This window comes from Clarias gariepinus, chromosome 14 (genome assembly GCF_024256425.1).
Source record: "Clarias gariepinus isolate MV-2021 ecotype Netherlands chromosome 14, CGAR_prim_01v2, whole genome shotgun sequence".
Lineage (NCBI taxonomy): Eukaryota > Metazoa > Chordata > Actinopteri > Siluriformes > Clariidae > Clarias > Clarias gariepinus.
This window is the reverse complement of record NC_071113.1, coordinates 4,013,059-4,029,625: the sequence shown is the minus strand read 5'-3', so window position 1 is coordinate 4,029,625 and position 16,567 is coordinate 4,013,059. Positions and strand designations below refer to the sequence as shown.

The window sequence follows — 16,567 nt, the reverse complement described above, 5'->3', positions numbered from 1 at the left end:
GAAACATGACAGAATATATGCTGCAGACATACATTTATGTTTCAATTCTTTGTATTAATGTCTACAGAAGTGGACTTTCACAATGTTTGAGTTTTTCTGAACATGCTGTGCTTTTTATTTTCTTTTTTGTATCAGAATAGGCACAGATCAAAAAAATATTTTTTATTTAATTCATTGATTTTTCCAAGGTTAAAATATATTCCTAACATTATACATTTACGTTTTTAACAGTAAAATTCGCTTTAAGTTCATTTATTAATTTTAAAATGTTTGTTTCTATTTTTCCAAGGATTCTTAAATAATTATTACCAATTAAAAAGAGATTCATCAACTTTTGTTTAAAAGACTAAATTCCACTTTACAGTTATTCATTAATTTAACAAAGTTTTTTCGATAACATTATTTACATATAAAAATCCTATTTTGTGTATTTATTGTTTAAAAAATAAACATTTAAAATTTCAGTTTAAAATAATGCATTTATTTTTTCAATAAAACATTTGGGGAGCCCTTTAATAACTTCATACGTATATCCATTAAATGTTTTGACTTCAATCTTCAAATTATTTAAGTTTTTTTATATTTTTAAATTTTAATTTTGTAAAAATGTTTGGCCTTTTATTTTCAAATCATCAAAAAAAAATTATATTACACAAAGATACCCAGAGTAAATAGAAAATGCAGTCTGTAAATGATTTCATTAATTCAAGAAAAAAATGGTCCTATGTGAAAAAGTTATTTTTTTACTTTTAACTACCCCCTCTCACTACTCACTGAAGCTGAGTTGAATTTCACTTACGGTATCCGGGCCTTATTACTGCCAGGTCACTTACATAAAACCTGTCTGACAAAGTGAAGCATGCTCAAAGATCTCAAAATGCAACACATCACATCAGACGGGGGCAAATACTTTTTGAATTAAAAGCAAAGATGATTTGTGTTTATAATGTTAAAAAAGACACAATAAGGCCCGTCCTTATGTTCCCAGTTTAATATGATCCGTTTACACTGGTGTGAGCTCTACAGTGCACATCTTCAGTTTAAAAGAGAAGAAACCCGTTTCATCGCTTTGTTACAAATAGGTGCTTGGGGACTGCAGGTGGCGCTATTAAAACTCCATATTGGTTTCAGTAATTAAAGTTCCTTTGTGGGCAGAGGATGCAGATCAGGTAGCGATGATGCCACCCAATCTGTACCACACACACACACACACACACACACACACACACACACACACACACACACACACACAAAAAACGATGGTCCTCGGATTTCTCATTTCATCATTAAAATCACAGCTTTTTTATTACTTTGTTAATGAAATCAATTCTTAAAATAAACAACCGGCAAGCTGCTAATGCATCAGTAACTACGGTTCATCATTTTAACAGCATTTCACTTAAAGATAAAAGAGAAAACAAGAAAAAAAGTTCTGCTGGCTCCTGTTGTTTTCTGCACAATTTATTTGTACGTAATTGTGCACAATTTATACTGTATGGATTGTGGGCGGAGCTTCTGAAGTGAAGATTTGTGCTGCACTGGATTTATGTTGGGGTGTGAACAAGTGAAATGTGAACAAGTGAACATGCTGACGGCTCTAAAATAACAGTGTGTGTGTACAGTAGAGTGGAACCGTTCATGTTATTAATAAATCCCGTAAAGCTCATTAATTAACTGGCGACACAAAGCTTCAAGGGCATCATTGTGTTTAATGGCGACAGGAAAATCTTTTTCTGCACAATTTATTTGTATGTAATTGTGGGCGGAGCTTCTGAAGTGAACAGATTTGCGCTGCACTGGATTTACGTCGGGATGTGAACAAGTGACCTGTCGGCATGCTGACGGCTCTAAAATAACAGCGTGTGTATACAGTAGAGTGGAAGCGTTATAACAAGTAACAAGTGCTACTTCCTTTACATTTAGCGCTCTGAGAGGACACGGTAATTTGATATCGCTGGCTGGACTGGCGTTCGGCGAGACTCGGGTTGAGACGCTGGTTTCCTTCCTAGTCTGAAATTCAGGGTTACAACCTATCGTATTTTTACACCTGAACTGGTCTTAACTGGTTTACGGTGGTGTTTAGAGATAAACAGAGGGATATGAGCTGATTTTTAGGAACACGGGGGGTCAGACACTCTCCTGAGCTCGGCGGTACTCGTACACACTCCCTCTCTCGGTAAACACACCGTTTAAACGGAGCCGCTTAGAGGACGAGAGCTTCTTCTCCTCTTCCTCCTCCTCACCGTAACCTCCTCCTCCCGGGGTGTGGAGAACAAACCTGTCCTGTAGGGGGAGTGAGGGAGTGTGAGTAGAAGTGGAGATTGATTCATACTCTCACACACACACACACACACACACACACACACACACACACAGTTGTACCCCAGGCTGTAGGGTGACAGATGTTTTTGCTCCCAGGTTTAACACTCGTCCATCAGCTCGCTGTAGGAGATTCAGTCCAGCTGCTCCACTCTGTCCTCCTGCCACGCAACACACACACACACACACACACACACACATAGCTTTAAGAATCCACATGCACCACAGAATACTTGTGACAGAGGCAGGGGTTTAGCGAGGCGTTTACCGCGCAGCCCGTACGGTCGTGTAGAGCGTCTCTCCGTCAGCACTGACAGAATGACCTCGTCTCTGAAGAGCAGCTTCCGGATCACTCCATCACCGCCATGATACCCACCCCCACCTCCAGATCCGTCCCGCAGGGAGAACTGCTCCAACACCACCGGATACCTGATAGAGAGAGAGAGAGAGAGAGAGAGACACGAACATCTGTCACTAACGCTCAGCTACCTCACTGCATGGCAACATTCTTCATCTTCATCACCTCTTCTCCAGAATCTCAGGGTCTGTGATGCGCGTGTTGGTCATGTGACTGTGGACTCCGCTCCGCCCGTTCCAGCCAGGCCCCGCCCCTGCTCCGCCCCCGACCGTTTCATAGTAGCCGCACTTCTCATTGCCGAATGTGATGTTGTTCATGCAGCCCTTAAAGCCGGAAACAGACACACACACAAACGAACACGCACACATTATTACATGCATGTGTGTGTTTGTGTGTGTAAAACACGGGGCGTTCACTAACCTGTGAGGCGGCGCACACTTCGAACGCCCGGAAGATGACGTCCACCACTCGCTGTGACGTCAGCACGTTCCCTCCCACCACCGCGGCATTCTGGGAAGGCTGCAGGATAGATCCGGCGGGGACGATCACTCTGATGGGGGTAAGACAGCCCTGCAAAGAAAACACAACACACACACACACACATTCTGTAAGTATTAAGCATGTTTGTTGCGTGTGTGTGTGTGTGTGTGTGTACCTGGTTGAGAGGGATGTTCTGCCCCACCATGCAGCGCAGGCAGTAAATGAGGGCAGAAAGTGTGATGGCGCGAGGAGCGTTACAGTTCCCCCACACCTCTGGACCTGATCCTGAGAAATCAAACACAGCACTGCCCTGCACACACACACACACACACACACACACACACACACACACACACACACACGTACGTACGGAGGAAAGGTTCATGAACCTGTTTTAGTCATACTGTCTTTAGTATATACAGTGAAACCTCGGATTGCGAGTAACACGGTTTGCGAGTGTTCCGGAAGATGAGACAAGTCTTGGTTTACGAGCACCGAGTATCATGTATCACGCATGCGCTTCTTGTTTTTGACGACAAGCGTCACATGATCACAACTGAGCCAACGGTTTTTCTCTCTCTTGTGCTGTGGAATTGTGGGTAATCGTGTTCCCTTTTGGGTACTAGTGCTTAGTCTCTCACTGGTATAAGTAACATCCGTGCATGCGTGTACTGTTCACTATAACACTGTGATCACGTGTGTGTGTGTATGTTTAAATAATCTTTTATTTTGTGCTTGTAAGTGTGCGTGTACTGTTTGTTATAAAACGTGTGTGCAGACGTGTAAAGAAAAAGAAAGTCTCATTAGAGAGGTTAAAGATCCACTTTCTTTCTCAGCCTGATGTTAAGTGTGTGCGCGCACGTAATTTGTTAGTATGCGCTCACGTGAGTGTCATTAGCGATGTTCCTTGCTAATTTTTCCAACAAACCACCTGTTGATGTCTGTGTGTGTGTGTGAAATTTAAATAAGAGGGGAGAAAGGTTTACTGTGTAAGATGAGAAGGGGGAGACGGGAGGGGCTGAAAGTAAGAGTCTCCTCCTACTTTAGCTTCACACACACACACACACACACACAGAGCGCCTGCACGCAAAAACAGAAACACTTATCTGTCAGGATTTATTTTTACTTTTTTGTTTTATTTTTATTTTATATTAATTATTTTTATGTGTTTATTTTTTTTGGGCTGTGGAACAAATAATTAAAGTTTCCATTATGTCCTATGGGAAAATTTTATTTGGTTTACAAGTGTTTTGGAATATGAGCCCGCTTCCAGAACGAATTATGCCCGTAATCCAAGGTTCTACTGTATACAGTATATATGTTTGTTTGTGTGTGTGTGTGTGTGTGTGTGTGTATAAAGAACCTCCTGTTCATTTATCTGCACTCTGAGTTTAATTGGCGTCCCGTCGTCCATCTGATCTTCGGCTTCCACGTCTAAACAGCCGCTCTGCTCACGTCGCAGACGTGCAAATTCTCTCAGCATGTCTCTGACAGCCAGTTCTGCGTTACTCTACACACACACACACACACACAATAGTTTATACAATTCGCATGGCGGTGCTATATTTCCTTTTTCTTGCTCACGCACACACCTGAATGTAGCCCATGTACGCCTGTACCACTCCCAGGCCGTAGGTGTCGATCAGCTCCCCCACCAGCTGACTCCCTCTCTGATTGGCAGCTACCTGAGCTCGCAGGTCTGACAGGTTGTCATGGAGATTGCGTGTGCCGGAGCAACCTGGGTAACGGGCGGGAGCCATGAGAGCCTCCGTCACCGCTGAAACGTCGAGGAAAAAATAATTGGTAAAGTGTAAGAAGGGTAGACGTGGTGTTAGCTGCGAGACCAAGATACGAACCCTGCTCCTGGAAGACTCCTTCAGTGACCAGTTTGAAGGAGGTGAAGACGGCCCCCTCCTGCTGGAGACAGGTAGAGTGAGGGGGCATCGAGCCCGGGGTGATGCCGCCGATATCAGCGTGATGCCCCCTGCTGGCCACGAAAAACACTGGGCCACTCACGCCAGGACGGAACACCTAGACGCACGGAGAGAGAGAGAGAGAGAGAGAGAGAGACGAACTCTTCTCCATATCATCGTTCTTTTGTCATTAGAATATTTTTGCATATCAGCCTGTGATAGGCTCAAAGTGAGCTGTGTAACTCCGCCCACAGGACTTTTCATACTGTAGAACAGAGAATATCTGTGGTATAATTGAAATTAACAATAATTAAGTGGAAATAAAGCAAATAAACACACACACACACAAAAAACATATAGAGTGTGTGTGTACCGGTGTGATGACTGTGAGGTCGGGCAGGTGGCTTCCTCCAGCACACGGGTGATTACTCAATATCACATCTCCCTCCTGCAGACTGCCGCCGAGCGCCTTCAGCTGAGAGACAGAGAGACAGAAAGAGAGAGACAGAGAGACAGAAAGAGAGACAGAAAGATGGAGAGATGGATAGCGAGACAGAGTCAAAGACAATAAAAGACATGAAAAGAGAGAGAGATAAGGAGAATCCGCGCTCTTTCCCTGATTCCCATCCCCTGTGTGTGTGTGTGTGTGTGTGTGTGTGTGTGTGCGTGTGTACACACACACCTGGTACTGCACAGTCTCCTGCATGGCTCCCAGGTGCACAGGGATGTGAGGAGCATTCGACACCAGACCCCCATCAGGTCCGAACACGGCACAGGAGAAATCCAGACGCTCCTTAATGTTGGTGGAGATGGAGGTCCTCTGTAGCACACGGCCCATCTGCTCTGTGTGTGTGTGTGTGTGTGTGTGAGAAGAGAGAAAGGGGGAGTGTATTATAGCTATAACAGTGTATTATAACTGCGCCTCACACACCGTTTACTTGCTGTGATTTCAGACCTGCGATACTCATAAAGCGATGAGAGAAGATGGACAGCTGCACCGCGTTCAGTTCCGTCCCCAGCGCGCACATGCCGTCCATTCCCACGGCGATACACACGTCTCCGGTCGGGCTCAGGCGAGCCGAACAGCGTGGCTCCACCAGGATGGTGCTGGAAGACAAGCGGGTCAGTTCATCACTCAGTCCTGACGCTGCGAGAGCGCGGCGGCGGCGGCGCAGACGGACACACCCGAGCCGTAAACACACCTGTTCTTATCGATGATGATCGCGGGGCCGTCGATACTGTGGTCACATGACAGATCCTCCCACAGGAAGACGCTTGTATCCAGATATTGGTCCTCGAAATAACACTTGGTCATCTGAGCAAAAAAATGAAATCAAAGCTTTCCAGGAAACTAAAATACAGATAGTTGTTGCCGGTTTGATTTCTCACCCGTGTCGGTTTCGGCGCTCGACCTCCTGTTTGCGCCATGGCCGTTGTCCCGATTCCAGACTTCCCTGAACATCGGACTCGGACGTCGTCCACGCTTATGGGTCTGTCGGCGATAGTGAAACCGAACTCTTTCATGTAGCTGTTCATGAGGAAAAAAATATATATAATTCCGGCTAAAGTGGAAGCTGACTAACGACCTTTAATAGTAAACACAGTAACCGTTAGCTATTGAGGCACTAATCAATGAGATGACGAGACTAGACGTTACAGGGTGTGTTACCGTGCGGTGAAGGCGGTACGGAAGTCTCCGGCAGAGCAGGACTGAGCGTGAGGCGGGGCTTCGTTAGCGCTGATCATAAGCGCGCAGTCTGTTCCTTCGTAGCGCATGTGCAGGAACGCCTCCGTACTGATCTGAGACCTGTCCAACACCAAGCCAACACTTACACTCACATCTAAAGTCTAAAGTTTTCTAGAGCTTCATAGTTTTCTAAAGTGGTAGAACCTGCTGAATCCACGTTTGCAGAGTGTGTCCTGGCAGCGCTGCGAGAGTCGCTGGATACGGCTATCGAGCTCTGAGTAAGACTGTGTGTTATACTGCAGGGAGCACGGCTCCTGAACCTCCTCCACAACATCGGCTAGAGCCAAACCGTACGCTGATAACACCCCGCTGTATCTGTATAGGGAACATGAGAGAGAGAGAGAGAGAGAGAGAGTGTTTACACTCTGTGTGTGTGAGATGGCGTGGAAAATGTACTGGATATGGATATTAAAATGTTACATTTGAGTGCGATCATACTTGTGTATATAGACGGTTTTCATGCCCAGTGATCGTGCGATGGCACATGCATGTTGTCCGCCTGCTCCTCCAAAACACGCCAACATGTGCTGAGACGTATCATGGCCCTTTGCCTGCGAAGAGAGAATCTATTAGAGCTGAATCCATTAAGTAAGCTGATTGCTCACTTTTTACCTGTTAATCAGAAACCTTAATTATTTGCAATCTGAAGATTCTCCACAAGGGGGCAGAAAGAAGAAGGACACGCGCACGCGCGCACACACATACACACAGTATTACTCAGAATAACTTGACTACCTCAAAACATTGAGACTGGACTGATAAACACACACTAATCAACACCATCAAACTATTGTACACACCAACCTGTAAATGCACTTTTGCAAAACATTCATTAATTGCTAATTTGAACAAACAATTTTTTTTAATCTTTGCTGCTACTTACGAAACGTTTACTGTTTCTCTTCCCACTACCTCCACTCATCACCTCATTACCACAGAGTATTGTAATGTCATGTTGTCACATTGTCACTCTTGTTTGCACATTTGCACTTTATGTTGTCTCTCTTTTTAAAAATTTTTTTTAAAAGGGGCATAGTTCCCTGTTAACTTGAAATGTAAATCTGTCTTGTCCTAGCTAGCGGCTAATTAGGCCTGTAAGTTAGCTAGATAGTTTCTGTTAATTTATGTTGTTCATTTATGTTGCATGTAGCACCCTGTCCTGGAGGACCGTTGTTCCGTTGCACTGTGTACTGAACTGTACAGTGAAACCTCAGATTGCGAGTAACGCGGTTTGCGAGTGTTCCGCAAGACGAGCAAAATATTTTAAGTAAGTTTAGTTTACGAGCACCGAGTATCATGTATCACGCATGCGCTTCTTGTTTTGATGCCGAGCGTCACGTGATCACAACTGAGCAACGATTTCTCGCTCTCTTGCACTTTGAAATTAATTTTTTTGGGCTGTGGATGGAATGTTTTGAGTTTCCATTATTTCTAATGGAAGAATTAAATTTGGTTTACAAGTGTTGTGGAATACCAGCCCGCTTCCAGAACAAATTATGCTCGTAATCCAAGGTTCCATGGTATATGGTTAAAGTGACAATAAAAGCCTACTTGACTTGATATGATATACGAATGCAAAAAGGAGTACTACCTTTATCCACAAGAGGGTGCTACAACCTCATTTTCCAGTTTTCAATAGCATAATTACCCACTCAGACGGGTAAGACTCTAGATTGCTGAATTGGCACACCGTCAAGGGTTTAAGGCACACTGTCAATGGTTGCCACACTCCATACTACTGCATGCAGTAACCGTCCCAAGCCCAGTAGAACAAAATGAGAGAAATACCTCAGGAAGGACGTCTGGCATAAAATCAGTGCCAAGTTATGTGCAGATTGGGTGGTCCGCTGTGGTGACCCCTTGTAGCAGTAGTAATAGTAGAACCAAGTAGTTTTCCACCATAGTTTACCTGCGTTAGTGCTCTGATTGGTCGACACATGGCTTCATTCGCAACTCTGATGAATCCCATAGCGACCTCCTCAACAGTCATTTCTGATTTGCCGCTATTTGACACGTCATTGCTTGTGTGACCGTCTCCATTCCACTGGGCCTGGCTGGTCGAAAGGAAATGGTTGATCTCTTTAGTTAGCTTCTGAAAATGGCTCATGGTTTCATCTATGGAGAGCGGCTCATCCTCTCCAGGACCAAAGATGTGAGGGAAGAAAGAAGGGAGTAGACGGCCAAGAGCCAAATTAGCATCTGTGACTGTGAGAGGACCCCCTATAGGGCAAAGAAATACATAAATATATTTAATTAATGCAGTAGAAAGCTAAGCAAAAATCTATTATTTATTTTGATTCATTTATCAATTAGCATGATCTCTTTAACATGGCCCAGAGGGACTGGTTTGGGTCCACAGGTCAGGTTTAGGTATTCTGGACCTGGTATTATACTGTTTGTACTGGTAAGTTTCAGACTTGTTCTGGTATGGGTTTGGCGTCTGGTATTTTTGCAGGTTTAGGAGAACTGTTTGTTTTTTTTTAATCTTGAGATTCTAGTCTTAATCTTGAGAAACTGATCTTGCTCAAGTTGTGGGTCTTAAGGATCTGATATTTGTTGTCTTTTTATAGATCTTGAGATACTTGTCTTGGTTTAGTCTTGAGGAACAGATCTTGGTTTTGTCTTGGGTCTTTAAAAAAGGTCCTGGGAGACTGAACTGATCTGAATTTAAGCTTTTCTTTATTTGTATTTGTCTTGGAGAATGTGGTATAGCTACCGGTAGTTTTTACATTTCTCAACACATCTTGATGGTGTGATGAATCACAATTGTAAAATATTCAGATTTACTTGTATTACAAACATGGTAATGCATGACAAGTTGGTTAGAGGAAACAGTTTTATAATATCTCAAAAAGTAATTAATAAAATTAGAATTTGGCTAGTGCAGTTGGCTAGTGCATGCTTGAGCGACATGTCTTCCCTGTAGTTGCCAAGTAACTTGGTCTGTGAGTGTTTTGCAAGGCGAGCAAACATTTTTCCTAAATTTTAACTTGATAAACAAGCAAGGGTTTAAAACACAAGTAGTACGTATACGTTTGTCTGCCGAGCATCACGTGATCACAACTGAGCCAATGATTCTTCTCTCTCGCATGCTGTGGGATTGTGGGTAATCATCTTCCATGCTCATAAAGCATTTTTTTATTTTGTGCCCCAGGGTAGTGACTGTTCTTTAGTAACTGTACAGCAACAACGACGTCCGTGAAGAAAGAAGTTAAAAAGGCTGTAGCAGTGGTGGCTCAGTCAGTTAAGGCTGTGGGTTACTGATCAGAAGGTCGGGGGTTTCGAGCCCCAGCATCACCACTGTTGAGCCCTTGAGCAAGGCCCTTAACCCTATCTGCTCCAGGGCTGCTGTAAGCTGGCTGACCCTGCGCTCTGACACCAGTTTCCTAATTGGGATATGCGAAAAATAATTTCACTGTGCATGTAAAGTACATGTGACCAATAATTAAATGTTCTATTCTATTCAGTGCGGGAGATCAATCTGTTTAACGACAACGAACATTACATTTCCACAAAATCCTCAAAAGGAGGCAAAAACAAATGTGTTTAGAGAGGCTCCTTGTTAAAGTCACACAAAAAATATGCTCATAATCCAAGGTTACCTGTAGTAACACTTTAAAATCCTAGATTAATCACATGCGTTAACACATTAATATTGACATCCTTAATTTAAATAAAACAATTTTGGACAAAATGTAAAAGGAGAGTCACAGACCACAAAAATTTAAAAAACACCAGATAAAACTTGTACAGAAATGAGAAAAACCTTTTTTAGGTCAAAGGGGAAAAACCTGACCTTTTCGATAACAAGCTGGACCGGGATGAGCGCCGGCGGACTCGGGCCCCACAACAAACATCCCAGACCTGTCGAAATATAAAAGAAACACATAACAAGGAAACCTGAGCACACGGAGCAGGGTGCGAGGTCTCCCATGTCATCCTATTACACTGAAAATATTTCAAAATAATTTCAACGTATGTTGATTTTCTGACACTGACACGTTCTGATCTAATACTTTCACAAAAGAACCTGTTACTAAAACAGTATCGGATCAGAACACAGGATGATCTCTGACCTGGAGAAAAAAGGAATGTGTGACTACGAGTAGTTCTAGTTTTAACAATAATCTGTAAAACATTATGAAACAGAGTGCATGCATTACTGTTTAACATCTTTATCACTTCAGGTGTACTGAGGGAACGGCTAGCAATGGTTTACAGAAAGGACACACTGACGTGACGGCTAAGATGTGGCAGAGAAATGTGAAAGTAGAAGATCTTAAATCAACAATAGAAAACTGTTATAACCACATGCAGGGGAAGAGAAATACACGGGATGGCGAAATGTGTGTGTGTGTGTGTGTGTGTTTTGCCTGAAGAACAGTCGAGACCCTCCTCCCGCTGCGACGGTGTTGATGTCGAGTTGAGGTGCCTGCAGCGTGACCCCGGCGGTTGTAGATTCAAAAACATGTTCATACTGACCAGCATAGCGACTCACGTCTGTAGAGGTACCTACACACACACATACACACACACACACATGCACATCTTCAAAAAAAACTATATCCTTGCAAATAATTCTCTCAAAATTCTGTATCAGAATTCAGCATCAGTAGGTGTTTACCTGACCTTGGATAATTCTAACTTAATTACATGTTCATTACAATTATATCCTAATTACAGTCTCACAGTCTCACACTCCTACGCCTGGACGAAGTGTTGGGGATGATCAGGCAAATATGTAGAAACAGAGCAAAACCAGGTTACATCAAGATTTAAGATTTAAAATACTTTAAAACATGAATAAAGTGACAGGTTTGGTCGAGACTATTGAATTGGTGAAAAAGTAGATGGGACTTGATGATGAGAACCAAAAGGGATATAACTCTATAAAGCTGATTATTTCAAAATAGCAAAAGTTAGGAATAGTAAATATTGCAGGAATATTTAACCCTAACTCTGTTATTCTATTAGAAATTCTGAATTTGGGCAAAATTGAAAAACTGATTTGAAAAGGATCCTGGGAATTTGTCTGTTGCTTATAACTACTGCGAATGATATCTAACCACTTTAAAACTGTAACCCTATAAACCTTTGTACCTTCATGGCCTTTGTAAGGAATGTACAGTATATTGGCTACTTCGGAACCAAATGTGGCGTCTACAATAAACAAAACATCACGACTGTGAAATTTAGACGGTTCCTGGAAATACTGAGCCTGTGAAACTATCGAAGGTGATTACTGAAACTAATAGAGAACAAGGATTTAAAATTCTCCACATATATTGTTTATTTATACACTTATAAAGGGGCTACAGTCACCCTAACTTAATTACAATAGTGTGAAAAACTGAAAAGAAAACAGAAAGGAAACTCTAAAATCATCCAGAACTGATTGAATATAAACTCGTTAGGGAAAGAAATGCCTTTCCTTTTTGACTTACACTCGATCTGTGTGTGTGTGTGTGTTAGTTTGTGTGTCTCACCTCCCATGTCGAAGCCGATGACGGGTGTGTGTTGTGTGTTGTTATACGCGGTGAGGGCATAACCCACAACTCCTCCAGCTGGGCCGGACAGAACCGCCCGAGACCCACAGAACTGATCCATAGAAGTCAGCCCTCCATCAGACTGCATGAACAGCACGTCCACGTCCTGTCTCTCACACACACACACACACACACACACACGCGCACACGCACACACACACGATAACATGTACTTTCATGATATCTTTTGTGAGTGTATTTAAGATAAAGAGAACATTAGGACAAATTAAAGGGACCCCACACACACACTTACAGCGAGTCGCCCTTTGAAGCCGGAGGTGAAAGCGCTGACGTACTGGTGTATTTTGGGTGTGAGGTAGGCGTCCACACACACGGTGTAGCCGCGAGGTACGGCTCTGATCATCGGCATCACCTCGCTCGATAGAGACACCTGAGAGAAACCGAGCTGCCGAGCCAGAGCGCCCACCGCCTGCTCGTGATCTGGGTACCTGTTTCTCACACACACACAAATTATATATACTATATATATATATATATTGAAATTATGTATATATATAGACAGTGAGTTCCGCAAGACGAGCAAAGATTTTTAATAAATTTTGACTTGAAAAACGAGCAAGTCTTGGTTTACGAGCACAGAGTATCATGTATCATGCATGTGCATCTTGTTTTGACGACGAGCGCCACATGATCACAACTGAACCAATGTTTTTTCCTTCTCTTTTGTGCTCCGGAATTGTGGGTAATCGTCTCCCCTGCTGGGTCTTAGTGCGCGTCTCTTACTGGTATAATCAACATCCGTGCACTAATTTTCTCCCTCAGCCTATCGTTATATGTGTGCGTGCGTAATTTGACACCGTGCTGGTTCACACACACACTCTCTCTCTCTCTCTCACTTTTTTTAAAAGGTAAAGTGCAGGTTAATTTGTCTTATTTTTAATTTATATTTTGTATTAATTAATTTATGCATTTATTTTTTTGGGCTGTGGAACAAATAATTTGAGTTTCGATTATTTCCTATGGGAAGATTTAAAGTGGTTTACGAGTGTTTTGGAATACGAGTCCGCTTCCGGAACAAATTATGCTCGTAATCCAAGGTTCTACTGTATATATCTATCTATCTATATATATATATATATATATATATATATAAACACACACTTCCAAATGATTTATTTAGAAAAGGATGTGTTCACACACACACACACACACACACACACACACACATGTATGAGTGCAGAAAAAGCACGGCCAGCCCGGTGATTCCTCGAGACAGCACTGCTTTGAGATCTCTCTCCACACACTGCAGGTCTAACTCGGTCCAGACCTCCAAACTCTCCCCTGTACTACCTACACACACACACACACACACACACACACACACACACAAACACAATATTATTAAACATTACCAGATGTATCCCTTTGTTCCTTGTTTCCTGAAAACTTGGCTTTGTGATTTTTTTAAACTTTAGACTTTATTAAACCTCAGCGCTGTGGGATTCTGGATTCTGATTGGTCAGAAGTGTGTTTAATAGCTCAGGTAAGGGCTGGTCGAAAGCAAGATTAAGTAAATGCATTACACACACACACACACACCAAAGTAATACCTGTGACGGTTCGCTTAGGTTCCTTGCTTGGCAGACGGCAGGCATCTTGCTTCAGGACAACTCTTTCATCCACTTCAATGACCTCCTCGTAAAGCACATCAGGCACTTGTACTTCCTGTAACAGGCGCACACACACACACACACACAAAACGAGTGAGATAGACTAACAACACTGCATTTCCTTGCTTCCTCAGCCATCCATGTCACTAGTAAAAAATGTTTAGGTAAGAAAAACAGGTTTCAATGTGTTTAACTGCAGAGCCTCAAGCGATGTGTGTCAAACTCACAGAGGGACAGGGGGCCATGGATGCCAAGAGGAAGTCTGACTTTAGTCCCTGTGTGTGTATGAGTTCCAGGTTGCAGAAATCAGGTTGATCTTTTGTAATATTGTCTATGCGTGTGTGTGTGTGTGTGTGTGTGCGTGTGTATACCAGGTCGAAGAGGTCGGGTCGAGCCTGTGTGCCGATGTGCAGTAAGTGTTTGAAGCCGCGCGTCACGACAAGCGCCATCCTCGCTCCCTGGCGCTCCAGCAGCGCGTTGGTGGCCACTGTGGTGCCCATGCGGATCCACCCGATCAGAGATGAGTCCAGCGGCTCATCGCGGGGGAAACTCTTTCCTGTTTCCTGTTGGAAAGTCAAACAGGTTGTCATCACCATCATCATCATCATCATCATCGCACTCTCCCTCTCTCTCCACCTGTCTGCCCCTCACCTGTTGCAGTATGCGCCGGATGCCCTCGGTCGGGGCGTCTCTGTAGTTCTGCGGGTCGTGCGAGAGGAGCTTCATCACTCGCTCTTTACCGCCTGGCAGACGAGCGAAGACGTCAGTGAAGGTCCCGCCGCGGTCGATGGCGAAACAGAACTTTCCCTCAGAGTCGGCCATGCTGAACTGAGCGACCAGATCAAACAAACAGAAAGAAGTGTTTACTGAATAAAAGTGCAAACAGGAAATATCCGAACAATAGGATATTACTCTGTAGTCTATATGCTAGAGATGCTGTTGTGCATTTGATCCTGAACTGTTTTGCACCAACAACAACAACAACAGGTGTGTTTCTATTTTGGTCATGTGACATTTTATTTCCATGCAAAACAAGCCCCTCCCTCCCTCCCTCCCTCCATCCATCCATCCATCTAGGATCCTCTTTATGACTAAAATTACGACAATTTTACGACTGTGGTACTGTGAACAACAAGTAGCTTAATCTACACGTCTTTAGACCGGCGTACCTGGAGGAATCCCACCAAGCACAGGGAGAGCGTGCAAACTTCATGCACACAGACCCCGAGGCGGGAATTGAACTCGGTTCCTGGAGGTGCAAGGCGACAGTCAGCATAAATTAATTATGGGAACTGCATACAGAATTAGAACCAGAATCCGAGTTTTATTCACCAAGTTGATACACACAAGGAATTTGATTCCGGCTCTTTGTGGCTCTCAAAGTACAGACCAACATGAAACACTGGACATTTGTTAGACAAAACACAATACACAATAAGTTCACAACATTCAATAACAGGACAGATTAAATAAAGACCCTAAAGGGTGTGTGGTCCTAAGTATGTACAGATGTACATAAAGTGACTGTGCAAGGTAGTGCAAGTAGCCATGGTGTGAATCAATACTATCATAAGTAATGCAAACAGCAAGCAGCATTATTGTGCAATAGGGTGTAAAGAGATTGAAAGAAGCATATGGTGGTGCATTTACACACTACACCGTACCAGAACTAATACTCTAGAACTACTTTAGAGAGATTTGTTCCCCCTTTTTCATTAAAAAAAGCATTTGATATTGTTTTCTTTTATGTGAACCTATGACGTCATCTCAATTAAGTCTATTACAGGTTCCAGGTTGTAACACTACAGAATGCAGAGAGAAATATAATTTTAAAAAAGGCTGTTTATATCATCTATTTATCTTTATATATATAGCCTATAGACCAGAAGAATGGAAGAGTGCATTGTTTAATAAAAATAACTTTACTGTAATATTTCTAGCTTGACCAGCTCTAATGCCGAATTACTGACCTCAAAAATCACCTTCATTCTGTCCTGTAAGGCTAAATATCTCATTAAACGTGTACCAGGGCAATAAATCACACAAACAACTTCAGATCAAAGCGATTACGTACCACACGCGCTGGTTTATGAAGCCCGAAGCGTCCGCGTGAAGCAGAGATGATGAATGAACCCCGCGCGCGCAGCTCTCAGCTCTCACACTACAGCAGGCGCGGTTGCGTCATGCAATTACGCCACGCCCCCTCCACGTGAACTCTGCACTTACGTCCTACATACTACACACGTGCGTACTCGTGTACTAGACAGTGCACATCTACAGTGTGAAACTGTACTGTTATAGTAAAGCCACATTCCTGAGCGCACAGTTTCGACATTTTTAAGAGCAGGTGAAGAACTCTATGCGCGTGCAGCGTCTCCCCTACGCGAGTCTGCCTTCTGATTGGCTGTTTCTTCTCTAATCATGTGGCATAACGGAATTAAATTACATTTTATTTGTATGGGGCTTTTAAAAATTATCATTGTTTTAGCTTTACAGCAAATTATAGGAAATTAAAATTATTATTATATATGATTATATATAAATGAAAGGAAATTATATAAGGGAAGCATTGT

At 43.0% G+C, this 16,567-nt stretch overlaps 1 protein-coding gene across 1 annotated transcript; it reads right to left on the bottom strand.

The window, feature by feature from the left end:
* Positions 1 to 1,222: 1,222 nt before the first annotated feature.
* Positions 1,223 to 16,166, bottom strand: oplah (5-oxoprolinase, ATP-hydrolysing). The gene is made up of 27 exons (XM_053511493.1): positions 16,069 to 16,166; positions 14,646 to 14,822; positions 14,366 to 14,557; positions 13,935 to 14,049; positions 13,551 to 13,674; positions 12,617 to 12,812; positions 12,304 to 12,469; positions 11,191 to 11,329; positions 10,614 to 10,681; positions 8,727 to 9,037; positions 7,256 to 7,368; positions 6,962 to 7,132; positions 6,740 to 6,877; positions 6,460 to 6,598; positions 6,273 to 6,385; positions 6,026 to 6,177; positions 5,753 to 5,913; positions 5,444 to 5,545; positions 5,014 to 5,188; positions 4,750 to 4,934; positions 4,521 to 4,667; positions 3,333 to 3,467; positions 3,098 to 3,247; positions 2,843 to 3,000; positions 2,588 to 2,748; positions 2,383 to 2,480; positions 1,223 to 2,283 (listed from the first exon to the last, which is right to left on the bottom strand). The coding sequence occupies exons 2-27, from the start codon at positions 14,814 to 14,816 to the stop codon at positions 2,128 to 2,130; spliced, it is 3,936 nt and encodes a 1,311-aa protein (XP_053367468.1). The 5' UTR covers positions 14,817 to 14,822; positions 16,069 to 16,166; the 3' UTR covers positions 1,223 to 2,127.
* Positions 16,167 to 16,567: the final 401 nt, after the last annotated feature.

What these genes read in the sequence shown, in the direction of transcription:
- oplah (XM_053511493.1), bottom strand. Translation starts at nt 14,816, where the DNA reads ATGGCCGACTCTGAGGGAAAGTTCTGTTTCGCCATCGACCGCGGCGGG. An exon ending in GGGTCTCGACTGTTCTTCAG is followed by an intron (nt 10,682 to 11,190) that starts GCAAAACACACA and finishes ATATTTCGACAG; the next exon opens with GTCTGGGATGTTTGTTGTGG. An exon ending in CAATCAGAGCACTAACGCAG is followed by an intron (nt 7,369 to 8,726) that starts GTAAACTATGGT and finishes CTCTCTTCGCAG; the next exon opens with GCAAAGGGCCATGATACGTC.